The 17,875-nt window shown below is 38.0% G+C and overlaps 2 protein-coding genes across 3 annotated transcripts in view; one reads left to right on the top strand and one right to left on the bottom strand.

Moving 5' to 3' along the window:
- Nucleotides 1-416, bottom strand: part of LOC136261286 (uncharacterized) — a 7,427-nt gene extending 7,011 nt beyond the window's left edge. Inside the window, exon 1 of the mRNA XM_066055271.1 lies at nt 98-416. The gene's annotated coding sequence lies outside the window, so the exon portion shown is untranslated. The remainder of the gene's footprint in view (nt 1-97) is intronic.
- LOC136261367 (adhesion G protein-coupled receptor L4-like) overlaps nt 1-17,875 on the top strand; it is a 134,002-nt gene that overhangs the window by 46,174 nt on the left and 69,953 nt on the right. For both annotated transcript variants that reach the window (XM_066055373.1, XM_066055365.1), the window contains exons 2-4: nt 3,477-3,526; nt 5,196-5,471; nt 10,610-10,872. In XM_066055373.1, the coding sequence (XP_065911445.1) occupies nt 3,477-3,526; nt 5,196-5,471; nt 10,610-10,872 (589 nt within the window). The remainder of the gene's footprint in view (nt 1-3,476; nt 3,527-5,195; nt 5,472-10,609; nt 10,873-17,875) is intronic.

Genomic DNA, 17,875 nt, shown 5'->3' with positions numbered 1-17,875 from the left:
CTATTTAACAATTGTACTGCATAGAATGGGTAACGAAAATAGTGTCAATAACTGTATTTTACTTTAACCAAGGGCGTTAAATAGAAAATAAACTAACCTTTAGACCTTTCGCCGTCTGCTAGTGAGTTATACGCAGAGAAGGCCATTCCTTACATCTGCTGCAACGGATTAAGTCTTTCTTTGCCTCCTAAAACTAATATAGTGAGCTACACGTGCTGACTTTGTAGATTGGCACCACCAGCTGCGGTATCACGCGACTCATCAATTAATGGGTGTGTCCAGTAAAACTGACGAACGTGTTTTTCCAGTGCCTGTTCACTGCGGTAGAACGAACTAGAACTGCTGCAGTATCACAGGTAATCAGTGTTCCTGATGTTGTTTCACCGTTTAGGTGGAGAAGACTGTGTATGCGTTTCGCTCAGTGCAACACCGTTTTTGCGATAGCTTTTTGCTGTGCAGGCAAACCGCTTACAGCAGTGAGCTGAAAATCGGTGTGTAGCTGAAATAATTATCATAGAAAGTCCTTGTGGTAGTACAGAAGAATCGGATCACAAACCACTGAGTTATGATTCCAAAGCCAACTACGTGTAGCATATGCGAGATCGAGATACTCTAATAGAACAGTCACCCTAATAGAGCATTCAGCTACGTTTATAACTTACTCCATTATAAAATTATATTACATTGCAAGTTATTCTGTAGGGAGTTCAGCTACAAACAATTAATCTTATAGACAATTCAGCTACAAGCAAGTCACCCTGTAGAGAGTTCAGCTAAAATATGTTGCTGTAGAAATTCAGAACATTTTAAATCACACTGAAGAGAATTCAGCTATAAACAGGTCACCTTGTAGAGAGTTCAGCTACAAGTAAGTCACTCTGTAGATAGTTCAGCTACAAACAAGTCACTCTGTAGTACAAACAAGTCACCATGTAGCTGGAGAGTTCAGCAACCAATCAAAAAAAACCACTCTGTAAAGAGTTCAGCTATATAAACATGTTATAACTCTATAGAGAAAGTTATAACTCTATAGTGAGATCAGCTAGAAACAATTAGTCATCCAGTAGAGAGATCAGCTACAAGACATCACCTTATAGAGAGTTTAGCTACAAAGAAACCACCATGTAGAGAGTTCAGCTGCAAACATATCACCCTGTAGAGAGTGCAGCTATGAACAGATCACCCTGTAGAGAGTTCAGCTAGAAAAAGTCATCCTATAGAGAGATCAGCTAGAAGGATCACCTTGTAGAGAGTTCAACTACAAACAAATCACCCTGCAGATAGTTCAGCTACAAACAAGTCACCCTATAGAGAGATCAGCTAGAAGAAGTTACCTTGTACATACAAAGAAACCATCATTATAAAGAGTTCAGCTGCAAACAAATCACCCTGTAGAAAGTTCAGCTACGGATCACCCTGTAGAGAGATCAGCTAGAAGAAATCACTTTGTAGAGAGTTCAGCTAAAAAGAAACCACCATGTAGAGAGTTCAGCTGAAAACAAATCATCTGTAGAGAGTTCAGCCAGAAACAAGTTCACCCTGTAGAGAGATCAGCTACAAAGAAACCATCCTGTAGAGAGTTCATTAGCAAACTGAAATCCTATAGTGAGATCAGCTACAAAGAAACCATCCTGTAGAGAGTTCAATTGCAATCAGAAAACCCTATAGAGAGTTCAGCTAGAAGAAGTTATGCTGTACATACAAAGAAACCATAATATAAAGAGTTCAGCTGCAAACAAATCGCCCTGTAGAAAGCTCAGCTACGGATCACCCTGTAGAGAGATCAGCTAGAAGAAATCACCTTGTAGAGAATTCAGCTACAAAGAAACCACCATGTAGAGAGTTCAGCTGCAAATAAATCATCTGTAGAGAGTTCAGCCAGAAACAAGTTCACCCTGTAGAGAGATCAGCTAGAAACACGCCATCCAGGAATCAGCTAGAAACAAGTCACCCTGTAGAGAGATCAGCTACAAAGAAACCATCCTGTAGAGAGTTCAGCTACAATCAAGTTACACTATAGAGAGATCAGCTAGAAACAAATCACCCTGTAGAGAATTCAGCCACCCTGGAGAGAGTTCAGCTAGAAGAAGTCACCTTGTAGAGAGTTCAGCTACAAAGAAATCACCATGTAGAGAGTTCAGCTGCAAACAAATCACCCTGTAGAGAGTTCAGCTAGAAACAAATCATCCTGTAGAGAGTTCAGTTAGAAACAAATCACCCTGAAAAGAGTTCAGCTACAAACAATGAGAGTTTCAGCTACAGTTCAGTTATGTAACAAGTCACCTTATTAACTACAGTATGTGATAATCATCATTCAATGTTAAATATACAAATATTTCATCAGACAAAAGCTATACACACAATTACTTCCTTTCTTCCACAATTCCTTACAAGTTAAAAAGAAGCATCAAAGCCATATGGCCAGCTTTGTGGTTTGCAATGCAAACAGAAGTGATATCTAAACCAAAACAGCCAAGCTGTAAAAAAAGAGTGCGGCCCCCAAGGTGAAAAAGATGTGAAATCCAAGGTGGCGGCCAAGAAATGGCTGTGATGGTAGGTTAATGGCAAAAATTTTAATTACGACAATTCAGGTGAATTTGATGCTGAATCCTAGTGGAGGAGGCAACACAAATTCACCTGAATTGTCGCAATTAAATTTTTTGCCATTAACCTACCATCACGGCCATTTCTTGGCCGCCACCTTGGATTTCACATCTTTTTTCACTTTGGGGGCCGCACTCTTTTTTTACAGCTTGGCTGTTTTGGTTTAGATATATATTGCAGGAACAAAAGATTTTGCTCGTTTCTTGAAATACTTGAGTATTGCCATTTTTCAATACTTATAATTACGCAGCTAGGGAAACTTTACCACTGATCATACTTTATCTTACTTGGCTTCCTATATATGTGACCGGATTTGCGAAAAGGGGTCTTCCACACACATCCAATTTCCCGACTTTGACAATTCATAACTTCAGATGGGAAACAGCTATTGACTTGCAATTTGGTCAAACGTGAGCACCCACACAGCTGAAAAGACTGTGAAAATTTCAGGTTGGTATGTTACTTGATCACAAAGTTATGGTCTCCCAAGTTTACGGAATTGGATGTGTGTGGAAGACCCCTTTACGTAAATCCGGTCACATATGTAAGTACATTATGACAATCTTTTGCAAAAGTTTCTAAATGTGAACAGACTCTCACAGTTTTGCATGCGTGCAGGCCAAATTGTTACTAATACTGTATAAAATTATTTGAGTTGGGATCATAGAAATAATAGCAGGAGTAACCATAGAAGGTGTTACATAGATGCCTGAATAGTTTTTTGTGATTATAGCACCTACTGCAACTTCAAATAATATATTAGCATTTCATATGCAAAATATGAACTAAAGTTCACAATGTCTTAGTATAACATAGCTAGTTGGGTATAGTGTATGTGCTGTATTTTTTTATATATATATTTGTCTGTACAGGGCGATTTTCTTCTGCTGTGTTTGTTTGATTTTCTTTGGAAAGAATTCAGGTATGTAGACTAAGAGTTTGCTGAATATCCAGTACATTCAATTAAGGTACTTGACAGTGTATATTGTATCAAAGTACTGTTTAGTAAGCTTTTCCCAAAAAAATGAATGGCTCCTGCCAGAGTGTTGCAAATAAAGCCATTCTATATCATTGCAGTCACTTCTTTTGCTGCCACCTTTTTCACAGCTTGGTGTTTTGGACTAGATACATGCTTGCTGCAAGGTTAGAATGAGACGAGTAGACTCTAGGGTCACAATTATTTCTATTCTGGTTCCATGATAACTTTAGCATAAACAGCTTCTGCACATGTTAATAATGCATTGAAAGCAACATGGCAGATTAACAGTCTATGTAGTTACTACAAGAGTAAGAAAAATTTAGAAATTTTACATTTGAGTAGGGATCACAGAAATAATAAATGAAACAAGCAGATAAAATGGGTTTTAGGTTTATGTGATAGGGATAGTTCTAGGATTTACTTAGGGAACATAAGTGGAATTCCCTAACCATATAAAGGGGTCTGGGAGCATGCCTTCACAGATTTTACCTTCTGAGATTAAATTTGGTAAAATTATGTTTGAATAAGCATTGTGAATCACTGCATGTAAAAAGAAAGGCATTATTTATGTTCAGTCTCTCAAAGTAGCAATTCTGTATAAAAGCTAACATGCAGAGGGCAAAGCATTGAGATATCAATGTATATGTGACCGGGCCTGCGATAATAGGGCATGTGGGCACATGATTTTTGCCTACTTTTTCACACTTTCATCACTCATAAATAATAGTTATACGGGCACAATGTGGAGTCTATGAAATTTATAAACCTGAAGGCCCGGGCTGTAGCGCACGAGCGAAGCGAGGGCGCTACTAAGGGCCTGAGATTTCATAGACTCCACATTGTGCCCGTATAACTGCTTTAGACTCTATTTCACATTACACTCAGATTACTTACCTCATCCACGGCTGTTTCTGCTGTAGGCTCGGCAAGAGCGGATGGTTTTCTTGTGATAATACTAGCGCCATGGCAACTATGCGTCCTCACGTAACTAAATAATCGCGCTCGTTAAATCACTGCACGTGAATAACGCATAGCGATTGGACAAATCCGATTTGAGCATATGTCATATTGTGCTTAAAGGCGTGGAGTATATTAGAAAACAAGGTGGAGTATATGAGATTTATTACCCACCCAAAACAGCCTAAATAGAGTCTAACTTTTTGTATCATTATGCTATGGCATTGCAAGTTTCAGCTCTTAGTAAGCATTTAATTGGCATCAAGATGCAAGTTACAGAATGGAAATATACTTCTCCAGTACTGAGATATGAACTGTAGAGTGATGGGATGTAGTTTGTGCCCACATGTCCTGTTTTCGCAGGCCCGGTCACATATGGCTTTAAAGTACTAGAATTTCAGGAGGTCTGGGGTGCATAAGTATGTCAAAATAGATTTGATTTTTCTATTGGGTGATGATCTAGACCCAAGGATTGTCTAGGTATTGTGGTAAGTATGTGTCCTATCAATTCAGATGGTCTAAGTATACCAATGGATCTTTGCTTAACAATACTGTAATTGTGTCAATAATGGTCTAATTTTATGAAAATAGTAAGTATTCTAGGTAATCCCTACTACTATGCATGCATATCAATATACAGTACAATCACATGTAGGTTCACCATCATCTGTACGAGCTATAGCACGGAGCATTGTAGCTTTAGAAGGTCAATCAGTTAATCTGAGGTGCATTCCAAAACCAATTACTGCAGCATTGAGATGGACATTTAGTGGAAGCAGTCTTTTAAGTGGAGGATTACAGTTTAAACTGGGTCGATTGAATCAAACCTTAACCATTAGCAATCTTACAATGGAAAACAGTGGTGAATATGATTGTCATGTTGTTGGTATTGATGATGTTACTGCCACTATTGATCTAATTGTTAATGCAGGTACAGTAATAGTAATGCTTAATTTAAAAATCAAGTAGGGTTCCAGTGATAAAAGTAGTGAAACAAGATACTGTATTATACAGCGTTGAATGAATGTACAGTATTACATCATACTGTTTACAGCTACCTGGAAGGAATTCCTACTTTGGCATTGAACAAAATAGTAATATAATTGTGATAACGTGCAGTGTACCGATGTACAGTGTAGGGATTATCCTACATAACTATGTTGTATATATCTTTTCCACTAATTTGTACCACTGGAACTCTATATACTTCATTTTAATTGCACTAGTTTATTAACTTTTGTTGTAGCATACACAAAACTATTTGAAGTGCTAATACACTACTGTAGATACTTGTAGCTGTATTTATGAAGGGATCGGATCGCTACTGACAGCAAAACATGGTAAATCATCAAAGTACAGTGATCAAAGCACAGTGATCAAAGCACATTAATCAAAGCGCAATCAGTTGAGTATTGCTGTAGAAAACAAGGCATGGCAACCACATGTACACCCCTTAATTTATTGCATACCTAGCTCTCAAGATACTGTAAGTATTAAGATACTTTAATAAAGCAGTCACAGCTACTGTATACATTTTAATAGAACAGCCACACATGCATCTAAATACACTCCTCTAAAATGCCTTGATATGGTTTCCCTACATGAAAGAAGATGACCATGGAATTTAAAATAAAAGGACAGGAGAAGGCAGACACTGATTGGAACCAGAAAAAAGCATTATGCTACAGGCGTGTTTGTCATTGTGGTATTAAATGGTGGCCATGCACTGCTTTATTTAGCCTATAGCCTTATGACTGTGATCAGGTTAACAAGCAAGCTGGCAGTAAAGCAGGTAGACAGGCAGACCAAAAATAGGTTTTGGCAAGTTAAAAAAAAAAATCAATATTCAGCCGTCTGTAAGTGTGTAACACTGGATTTGATGTTAGATGTAAGACTCTTCTGTAAAGGTACTATACACTGTGTATGATACTTTGATGGTCTTTAATGCTAATTTGTAGCTAATAGTACTGTATGCTTGGTCCGATAAGTTCCATGTTCAAACAAAACTATCCAATTTTGAACAATGCCTTTTACTACCAGAAAACAATGCCCATATTTTTCAGATTTATATACCTGTGTCCATTAGCTATCAATGACCAAAAAATGGTTTCGATATCTTTAGCAGAATCTACATTGGTCCTTTTGTGATACTTCACTTTACCAGTTAACAAACTGCTCACCAATATTAGCTACACAACACTATAGCCTCATTCATATAACAACATTCACAGGCAAGGTACAAAACTAAAAGTGTAAACTATATTCTTTACATTACAAAAATAGAGATGTCTGTGTGTTTATTAATAGTTACAAGTTGATGATTGTCCAGGTATTATACATTATCATTGAGTTGGGCAGTCTTGCTGCATTCCTAATTGACTGTAATTGCTAGTAATGTGGCCTCCTTTTTTTTCTGCACTGATGATCGGAAAAGGCAGCCAATTTACTAGTCAATTAGTGGTAAAAGGAATTAATTGAAATCAGGGGCATAGCCAGACTTTTGGTGATGCCAGGGCCTAGCTGTAAGCCAAAGACCAAATAAAAAAAAGATAACTACCTGCTGACAATAGCTTCCCTCCACCAACTAATGTTATAACTACGTACAGAACTTGGTACACCGCTTCTCTGAATACTGTAACTGCTCTATTAGAGTATCTCGATCTTGAATGCTCTAGAGTATCTCGAATTATTGATGCCCGGGTTTTGACAATGCCTCTGATTGAAATGCAGCTAAAACTGAACAAGTCATAGTAAGAACCAATATTACATTTTGTAAAATCAAGACACACGTCATGTGGCCCAAGAAGCCAGCACGCCACACTGTGAGTATATTGACAAGAAGAAAGAAAATGCAATTTTCAATCCCTTCTACCCTTATTTATTTGTATTCCACTTGTAGTAGTAGTATAAGTAGTAGTAGTAGTAGTAGTAGTAGTAGTAGTAGTAGTAGTAGTAGTAGTAGTAGTGGTAGTGGTAGTGGTAGTGGTAGTGGTAGTGGTAGTGGTAGTGGTAGTGGTAGTGGTAGTAGTAGTAGTAGTGGTAGTGGTAGTGGTAGTGGTAGTGGTAGTAGTAGTGGTAGTGGTAGTGGTAGTAGTAGTAGATCCATTGTGAAGATAATTGTATTATTCATTCGTCTCAGAAGGGATGCTCTAATGGACAGCAGGGGTGTGCTGACCATTTGTTGTTGACTAATCATGTTTATCACCAGGTGCGTATGAGCTGTCGTTCCTTGTCAGTCGCATGGATTGACTATAAGAAGGCTTTGACTGTGTGCCTCATAATTGGATCTTAGAGTGTTTGAGTTTGTTCCAGTTCCCATCAATATTGATTGATTGCTTGAGACAGTTAATCCCTTTGTGGCACACTACTCTGTTTTTGCAACTTCCTAACTCTGCTCCTGCAGAGATATCTACTGTTTCTGTCAAGTGTGGCATATTTCAGGTGGATACTCTTAGCCCCTTGTTATTTTTCCTGGCTTTGAATCCTCTTAGCTATTTGCTGGACCGTTTGGATGGGTATAGAGTTTCAACTAATATGTATTTGACACATCTACTTTATATGGACGATCTAAAGCTTTTTGCTAGAAACGATGTTGACTTACAGAAATTGATGGATTTAGTGTAGATGGTGTCTAATACTATTAGAATGTCATTTGGCATTTCCAAATGTGCTAAACTGACTATGAAAAGAGGTAGAATAATGCAAACTGGACCATTACCTTTAACTGACTGTTTGGAAATCCTGGAGCTGGAAGTATATATTCAGCTGTAAATGGTCCAACCTGTATGATATAGTAACTTAATTAATCAATATGTATAGGTAATCACACACATTTGAGTGCAATTAGTAGGGACCAGTCTATGTTGCTTTTTTTTCTACCTAATTTTCTTTCTAGTAATTCTTTTATTTTTCACCTATTATGCTCCATATTTTGCTCAAGAATTATAAATTTTGCTCAGCACTGATCTTCGTTAATTGAATATTTCCAAGTGCAAAGCTATAGTTTCGCCTTAAAGTGACTGTTCTATTAGAGTATCTCGATCAGCAATTAGGCCATACTGTACCTTACGTTGTGCCGGCCCGACCGACTGCATTTTTCTTCAAATGAAATAATTTTGAAACTCACGTGTGTGGATCATGTGTTCTTACTTAAAGACAACACCCTCGGACCATTGAAGATCATCCAATGCTCTAAAATTGTAGAACATGATGGGAAAACTCTTTTGGAGATTTATGTTTAAATCTGATGCTACTAGAAGAGTATGAAACCTAGATTTTTACTGTGTATGTACTATTATAGCTACATTCATTATTTGCATTTTGTATGCTTGTGTTTAAAACTTTTTTCATTTTCAAACCGACCTACCTACCCAAATTTAAAATAATTTTGCCCGCGCAACATAAGATCAAATAGGTATGGCCTTACTTCTAACATGTAAAGCAAGAAGCTAGCTAATATTGCTTAACAAGTGTGACTGTTTTACTAGGGCATCTCGATTGTCATTTGTTGGTCCAGTAACAATTAGCTATGTTTGTCGATATTTTAGCGTGCCTGACTGTTCTATTAGAGTATCTCCATCTTTTTTGCAATTTTTATGTCCACTTCACAAAAATTGCACCTATTATGCCAGCATTTCGCTCATTGCTTTTACCCACCCATTATGCCAAACATTTTGCTGGCTAAATTGATGAGTCCCTAGCTATCAGGGAATAATTGTACGAGTAACATTCAAAATTACACGAGGCGAAGTTGAGTGCAATTTTGGCTGCTACAAGTACAATTATTTCATAATTGCACAAAAATGTGTGTGATTGCCTACTAATCATATAGTGACCACTCTTCATGGTTTGTAGTACACATCTATCCAGTTCTATGTGGCCATTAACTTCTACCAGGTAATTGCATCATCCTTCTTTGTATTACATCATTTGTTGTTGCACTTAAAAGGCTTCACATGTCAGCAATTCTGCTCAGTTACTACATATGTTGCACTTAAATGGCTTCTATTGTCCGTTTACTTAATTGGCTATTCAGTATATCACTTTCTTGTTGCACTTAAAAGGCTTCTGTTATTCTGCTATTGTGTTGGCTACTTTACAGTGAAAAAGGCCATGCGATTTGAGATTAATTGCACTCCTACTATTGAGGCTAATGTATGGCAAACTAAATCACTATGTGATTAGATTGTAAATTACTAAATAATATTGTTTAAATCTACATGTAGCTAAACAAATACTTCAAAATCTTCTCACTCATTCTTGTAGTAAAGAAAAAGACAAGTTAAAAGAAATACCCAAAGCTGGCCACAGGCTGGCTTTAGGTATGAACTTACAAAAAGAAGTGATATCTAATCAAAAAACAGCCAAGCTGTAAAAAAGGGTGCAGCCTCCAAAAAAGCCGGGTTGAAAAAAGATGTGAAATCCAAGGTGGTGGCCAAGAAATGGCCATGATGGTAAGTTAATGGCAAAAATTTTAATAACAACAATTCAGGTGAGTTTGGTGCCGAATCCTAGTGAAACTTGGAGGAGGAATGCACTACAAATTCACCTAAATTGTAATTTTTTTTATTTTTGCCATTAACCTACTGCACCATCACAGCCATTTTTGGCTGCCACCTTAGATTTCTTTTTTTTTCACTCTGGCTTTTTTTGGAGGCCACATGCACCCTTTTTTACAGCGTAGCTGTTTTTTTTAAAATTAAATATAGTTAGTTGTATTAATATTCATTCTTGGCTACACCAGATATCAGCTTTATTAGTCCCCAGATATTTTTACTTTCATGGACACACCCTCTTTGGACAGCCAAGCTGTTTTTACATGGGGATAGCATCTACATAATAGTATGTACATAAATGTAGTCAATAATACAACCAGATTAAAGTTAAATTTGACTGAATGTTTCAGATAGCAATCGCTAATAAGTTAATAACTCTAATTACATCCAACCATGCAACAACACTGAATTGTTGAGATGATTGATACGTATTGGAGCTAGTTTCTGGATAATATTTTGCATGAATGTGCATCAAAATACAAATAGTTGTTTATTTCTTTATTTTCTACCACAGTTGATTGTTTACCAAGTATTGCTGATGGACTGATTTGGGATGGTCAGAGTGCTAACAGAACATCTGTTCGTCGATGTTCAGATCTTCATAGTGTCTTTAACTCAGGACTTACTGTTTCCAGAAAATGTAATGAATCCGGAATGTGGGAGAATGTAGATTTTTCTGGCTGTACAATGAAACCTTCAATGAATCGTGAAGTGATTGTTGAGCAGACAGAGTTAGCAGATGACAATCAGATGAACATTAGCAGATATGAGTCAATGGTAAATTATTTAATAATAAGTGTCTGTTCATACAGTATGTAGTCTTTAAAGGGTACAATTTTTACCTTCAGAATGTATTAAGTAATATCTCTACAAAAGTGCCCTTTATTTACCACCCACCTGTAACTCACTTAAATGTAATAATTCCACATTATAACAGCAAGAGTACATACAGTAACAATAAAAATAATATGTACTTGATAATACTAAGTGATACACAAGGTTACTATTTTATGTGCTGTGATCAATAGATGTAGTATCATTATCTATACACCTCAGCATAAAGGTATCCATACAGTACACATTGCATGGTGTAGTAAGTTGTAGTCAAAAAATTGAAAATGGAAAGAGAGATTGCTGAAAAAATAACAAAAACAAGAAGAGATTTAGATCATTGAAGACTATAAATCTCATTTTTAATTTGAATCTTCTTTATTTCTTGAAGCTTTGGCAAGTGTCACATGGCCAGACTGCTTTTTCCCCCTTTTTTGAGTGATAGTCAGTGAGAAAAAAAGGATCATCAGCCTTTTTTTCCACTGAATATCACTAAAAAAAGGAAAAAAGTGGTCTGGCTATGTCAGACACTACTCATGTGACTTTAGGCTTGGTTATAGAAATAACAATGAGTAGCTAGTATCTCCTCCAAAACACCTTTGCTGTAAAAAATGCATGTCCAAGAAACTACAAGTATCTGTAACCCCATATACAAACAGCTCAGCTGTAGAAGAAAACTCCATGAAATTAACTGGTAACTGAAAGTTCTGATATCTGGAGCAGCCAAGAATCAATGTTACTACAACTGGCTATGATTACATAAGTTTTACCAAGTCCATACAATAATACCTTGGCTGTAAAACTGGAAAATAAAAGTAACTGGCAACAAACGAGCTGATATCTGAAGCGGCCAAGGTACCGCTTGGTCTTGGCACCAAATTCACCTGAATTGTCATTATTAAATTTTTACTGTTAACCTACCATCACAGCCATTTCTTTTCCGCCACCTTGGATTTCACATCTTTTTTACCATGACCTTTTGGGGGGCCACACCTTTTTTACAGTTTGGCTGTTTTGGATTAGATATAATTATTCCACGCAACTTTAGAGCCATGATGGTCCTGTTAGAGTGGCTTGTAAAATAGCCTGAGAGGGATGACCATGCCAAATTGTTTTCATGCTCGCAACTATAGTGGTTTCAATTGTTGACTGCTATGAGATAAAGATTGAAACACCATCTCATTTAGTAGTTACTGTAAGTCAGCAGCATGTTTGCAATATATGCATGATAGCACTGCTAAGGTGTTCATTGCAATGTGTCCACAAGGAGTGGCTTCCTTTGATTCATGTACCTGGAGAGGAGGAGTAAGTGACAAACACTTAACTGTAAACAGTGGCTTCCTAATGAAATTGCTGCCAGGAGATATTGTCTTTGCTGACCAGGGTTTGTACATTGAAGAGGATTGTTTCCAGAATGCAGGCATTTTTACAGATACCAGCATTTACATGTGGATATATATGTGTAGTTGTCTTCACAACATCTTGAGAGAACTCGCCAACTGGAAAAAATGTATTTAGGGCACTGTATTAGTAAGGATGGATTGCAACCAGCAACCTCCAAAGTTGAAGCCATAATTAAAGCTCCTTCCCCACAGAACATTACTGAATTAAGAGCCTTCCTGGGATTAATAAACTATTATGGGAAATGTTTGTCCCACCTGTCCACAACTGTGGCACCCCTACACAAGTTGTTAGCAAAAGGTACCAAATGGGAGTGGGGTAAACCACAACAACAAGCATTTGACATGGTCAAATTGCAGCTGGATTCGTGTAAACTACTGGTACATTATGATCCAGATATTCAACTGGTTTTGTCATGTGATGCTTCATCTTATGGAGTGGGTGACATGCTGGCTCACTATTTTGATGACAGTATGGAGCGACCAATTGTGTTTGTGCCACGTACGTTAGCCCCAGTAGAAAGACGGTATTCCCAATTGGATAAAGAAGCTTTGGCTATTGTATTTGACTTGCAAAAGTTCCACCAATACTTGTTTAGTAGGGCATTTGTCATAATTATATAGAGACCACAAACCACTGTCATATTTGCTTGACACATCCAGAGCAATTCCACAGATGGCATCGGCTCGCATAAAATGATGGGCTATCACCCTGTCTGCTTACAGCTACACAATTTAGTATAAAGCTGGTTCTTGTAACTCTAATGCACATACTTTCAGCAGGTTGCCACTGCCACACCAACCTAAGGTGGTGCCAACCCGTGCAGATACCATCTTCTTACTAGATCATACAGTACGATAGTAACTGTATAGTAGGGACCACAAAGGAGTAGGTGTGGCCCGCGGGATAACATCACCCAAAAACCAGCCTCAATTTTCCCTGACAATGATGAGGCAGTATTGGATAGTTAAACTAAGCACAAACAACTTTCCAGATCGACTCGAAACGCTTTCAACAAGTTGCTACAGAATTTAAAAAAAAAATTATTAGATGGAATTTTCTACTGACTGAGTAAGTAACTGACTGACTGATGCAGCATAACTCTATAACGGCTAAGGCTGCTGGCTTGATTGTTTCACTGTTCGACGTCGCTTCAGCCCAACAGGTGCCTTTTGGCATACCGCAGTACGTACAATGGATTCTTCATGGACTTACCAGTGTCCTCTTTTGTGCCCCATTCATCTTTGCTGACAGCGAAAGATGTAGATTTGGCGGTAGCACGTGATGGCTTCCCTTCGTAACGGAAATCGTCTGTATTTTTCATAGTGGCTATTTTGATTGCAGAGGTGCTTTTCAAACAATTCTTGATTTGTACTGTTGTGTAACGGGTTGAACATAGCCGACAGCGAAGCGTAACGGATACTTCATTTTTCAGATGATAATTAATATAATTGGGGCACACAGCACTATTTCTTTCTTTTGGTATGCGTGGATTGTAGAGGTGCTTTTCGAACAGTTCTTGCTGTGTAATGGGTTGAACGTAGCTGACAATGAAGCGTAATGGATACTTCACTTTTCAGACGATAATTGATATAGCTGTGGTACGTGGTGTCATTTCAGATGCGGTATGCGTGGGTTCACCAGTCATAATAAAATTATTTGCAAAAGAAGTACACGAAAAAATTGGAATTCAACTAGAGTAGGGACCATAGCACATTGATAAAAAGTACTGAAACAAATTGGAGTAGTCCATGATATTAAATCACCGTAAAACAATAAGAAGTGTCATATTCCTACTGTGCATTTCCGTTATGGTATCTTGAGCACAGTAGGGATATAACACTTCTTATTGTTTTATGGTGATTTAATATCATGGACTATATACTTCAACTTGTTTCAGTATTTTTTATCGATGTGCTATGGTCCCTGCTCTAGTTGAAAATTCTAATTTTTTCGTGGACTTGTTATTTAAATTCTACTCCAGTAGTCGTAGTATTAATCAAACAATGGACCCAGACAGACCCTATTTTTATCTAAAGTCAGACCACACTTTATGAAAGGGTGGAACTATTCATCATCAGACCTGCAGTCCTATTTTAGAATAAGATCAGAGTTGATTGTGGAAACTGGCTGTGTACTTCGTGGTAGCAGAGTTGTGGTCCCCTTGAAAGGATGTGCCAAAGTCCTTGAACTGCTGCATGAAGCTCACCCAGGGGTTGATCGTATGAAGCAAATAACTTGGGAGTATGTATGGTGGCCCAAAATTGATTGTGATATTGAAAGAAGGGTATAATCCTGTAATTCCTGTCAAAGGAATAAAAAGTCACCAGAAGCAGCCCCCCTGCAACCACGGGAATGGCCAGACAAGCCCTGGTCATGGGTACATGTGGACTATGCTGGGCCTTTCCTAAATCGAATGTTCCTTATCATTGTGGTTGCCCACAGTAAATGGTTGGATGTTCACGTAACCACATCCTCAACAGCTCAGTCACAATTCAGAAGCTAATTTAAAATGATACCTTTGCCACCCTTAGTCTGTCTGAGACTCTAGTCTCCGATAATGGGTCAATTTTTACTGGTTACGAATTTCAAGAATTCATGAAACAGAATGGTATTCAGCATCTGAAAACCATATCACCCAGCCTCTAATGGTCTAGCTGAAAGGGCGGTCCAGACTTTTAAGTCAGCAATAAAGAGGATGCAGGCCCTTAGAACCTAAGGTTTCCTGATTCTTGGTTAAGTATAGAGTAATACCACACTCCACAACGCCTGTTTCCCCAGCAGAGTTGATGTTTGGCAGGCCCTTGAGAACACACTTTGATTTGCTTCACCCTAATATACAGGCCCAAGTGAGCCATTCCCACTACCAACAGAAACAGTATCATGATGCTCACTGCAGACAATAACAATTTAAGGAAGGGGAGACTTTGTTTGTCAAAAACGTCAGTGGAAAGGAAGAGTGGTTACCAGGAATAATCAGTAAGGTTCAAAGATCAGTGTCATTTCTTATATCAGAAACAGTTAATAATGAGAGGCAAATATAGAGGTCGAGCGATAGCGACCAGTGAGGATTCACAACCCACTGTCCAGCCTCATAGAGGAGCTAGATAACTAAGAAGAGAGGAGATGTGACATTGTGCTGTTGTAGTATAATTATTATTAGTTATTGTAATATTTTCCTTGTAATTGGATACACAAAATTATTGTAATCATATGCGCGTGTGATCTTGATTGAAAAATGGCATTCTATGTTGTTGAGTGAACATGTGGCGAGTTTACAAACATTACACATACCATACTTGTTTGTTTACCTTTTGTGTAATGACTGGTGAATCTGCACTTACCACATCAAAAGACAGAGATAAGTTTTTGCACTCCCCAGTTATCAATTACTGACTCAAAAGTGATTCAGAAGTGTCCATTACGCTTCGCTTCAGCTACGTTCAGCCCATTATACAGCACTACAAATGAAGAATGGTAGGAGAAGTGCCTCTGCAATCAATCCAGCCATCACGAAAAATACAGACAATTCACATGCCCCAACTATCAATTACTGGCTCTAAAGTGAAGTGGCCATTACTCTTCGCTTTCATCTATTTTCAGCCCATTACACATTATAGGCCTAAGCCTATTATGCTTTAGAGATTGCCTATTATGCATTTGAGCATTGCTCCAAAATTTCCCCTATTATGCTGCAATTATGCCCAGTTGCATCACATTATGCTCCAAATATGCTCGTATAAAATTGCATTTTGACTGCTCTATTAGAATATTTAATGCATTTGCAAACGTTCTATTATCTTTTCTTCACAACATAACTGTAAACCTGATTTGTTTACTGTGTCTGCACACTATTCCATTCTACATCATGCAAATAGGTAGAGTTTCAGCTTATCTGCAAAATAATGCACAAAAATTCTGCCCATTATGCTGACATCATGCTCAATGCTTTTGGCTACCTATTTATATGCCCCAAATTATGCTAGCATAATCGGCGCAGGCCTAATATAGTGTTACAAATGAAGAACAATATTAGAAGCACCTCTGCAATAAATCTAGCCACCACACTGCCAGGGAAATATGGATGATTCCCGTTAACAAAATGAGGAAGCCATGCATCATGCTACTGCAAATCAACATCTTGAGCTGTCAACAAAAAGAAATTGTACACAAAGGAGGACAAAGCTAAGTACATAATGCATGCATTGTACATACTGCGGTAAGCCAAAAGGCATGTCTTGGGATGAAACAACATTGAACAGTGAAAAAATCAAGCCTGTAGCCTTAGCCATTATCGATTTATGTTTGCCTAGCTGAAGGCATCAGGCAGTTAGTCATTAGAAAATTCCATTGAGTAAAATTATTTTTACATTTTGTAACAATTGATTGGAAGCATTTAGGGTTGTATTGAAGACAGTTTTGGACTTGGTGATACCTAACCAACACTGCCAAGGCACCAGGATGGTATTGTGAAGCTGGTTTTTGGGTGATATTTTTGGCCAGAAAAACCCAAGCCTCCATGATCCCTAAAATACAGTACTACTGTACTGTGTAATGGTATTTACGATATCCACTGAGTCATGTGTGTATGCATGTGTGTGTACATGCACGTGTTCGTACGTATACCCATGCATGTGTGTGTGTGTGTGTTTGTGTTACAATTCCAAGTGCACTTCAAAGAGTTTGACATGCTCCACTGTACTGTACAGTAGTTCTAGTAAGGTTTAACATGTTGTACTTGTGTACAGTACCACCCAGAGGTAATGTTACAATCCCTCACGAGTGCTCAAATCCAGGTCACGACTCGATATGACGCACGACTGGAATACGTCACATGAGAAGGCATGCAGTTACCACCTGAGGGAACTCAGCTATCGTGGCTACAGGTGGTGAGTTAGTTAGCACACAGATGCCAAAGAAATTGCAGGTTGAAAATTGGCTACACGAGTTTCAACTGCTCTCGAGTGTAACATTACATCTGGGTGGTACTGTAAATAGTCTTTTAGGTAATTCTATACCAAAAGTGCCAATAAATGCAACCTCAGAGCATCTAGATTTCAAAATTTTCCTGGGGAGCATACCAGCAGACCCCCTAGTACATATGCATGTTGAACGTGCTTCATGTCACTTAACCTATGTCACTCCACTATGTCAACCCTATGCACTTAACCTCAAAACACCAATTAGAAATTTCTAGATCTACCAATGAGGTCAGTAATCTAGAAAGCTGAACTGCATATGCTGAATGTTCTATTAAATCAGACTAAAACAAAGGAACCTCCCTTATCTGGACCTCAATTATTCAGGCACCTCCATGTCTTGACATCAAAAATTAGTCACATAGCTTGTAGTCTATTTCCCATAACGAAGTTTGGGTTAGATGAAATCACAAGGAAGGAGTTGCTGTTTACTTGTTAGGCAGCTTGTTTATTCTACAGATAATAACCACCACATGGTTACTAGGTGATAATTTACTTTTACTGCCCAGGAGAGTGAACATGACTGCTCTGTAGTGACTTCCTCCTTTATACACTAAACTGCATAACAC

The sequence above is a fragment of the Dysidea avara genome, chromosome 1 (assembly GCF_963678975.1).
Source record: "Dysidea avara chromosome 1, odDysAvar1.4, whole genome shotgun sequence".
NCBI classification, from domain to species: domain Eukaryota; kingdom Metazoa; phylum Porifera; class Demospongiae; order Dictyoceratida; family Dysideidae; genus Dysidea; species Dysidea avara.
The sequence above is the reverse complement of the archived record's forward strand: the minus strand, read 5'-3'. Positions and strand labels throughout refer to the sequence as shown.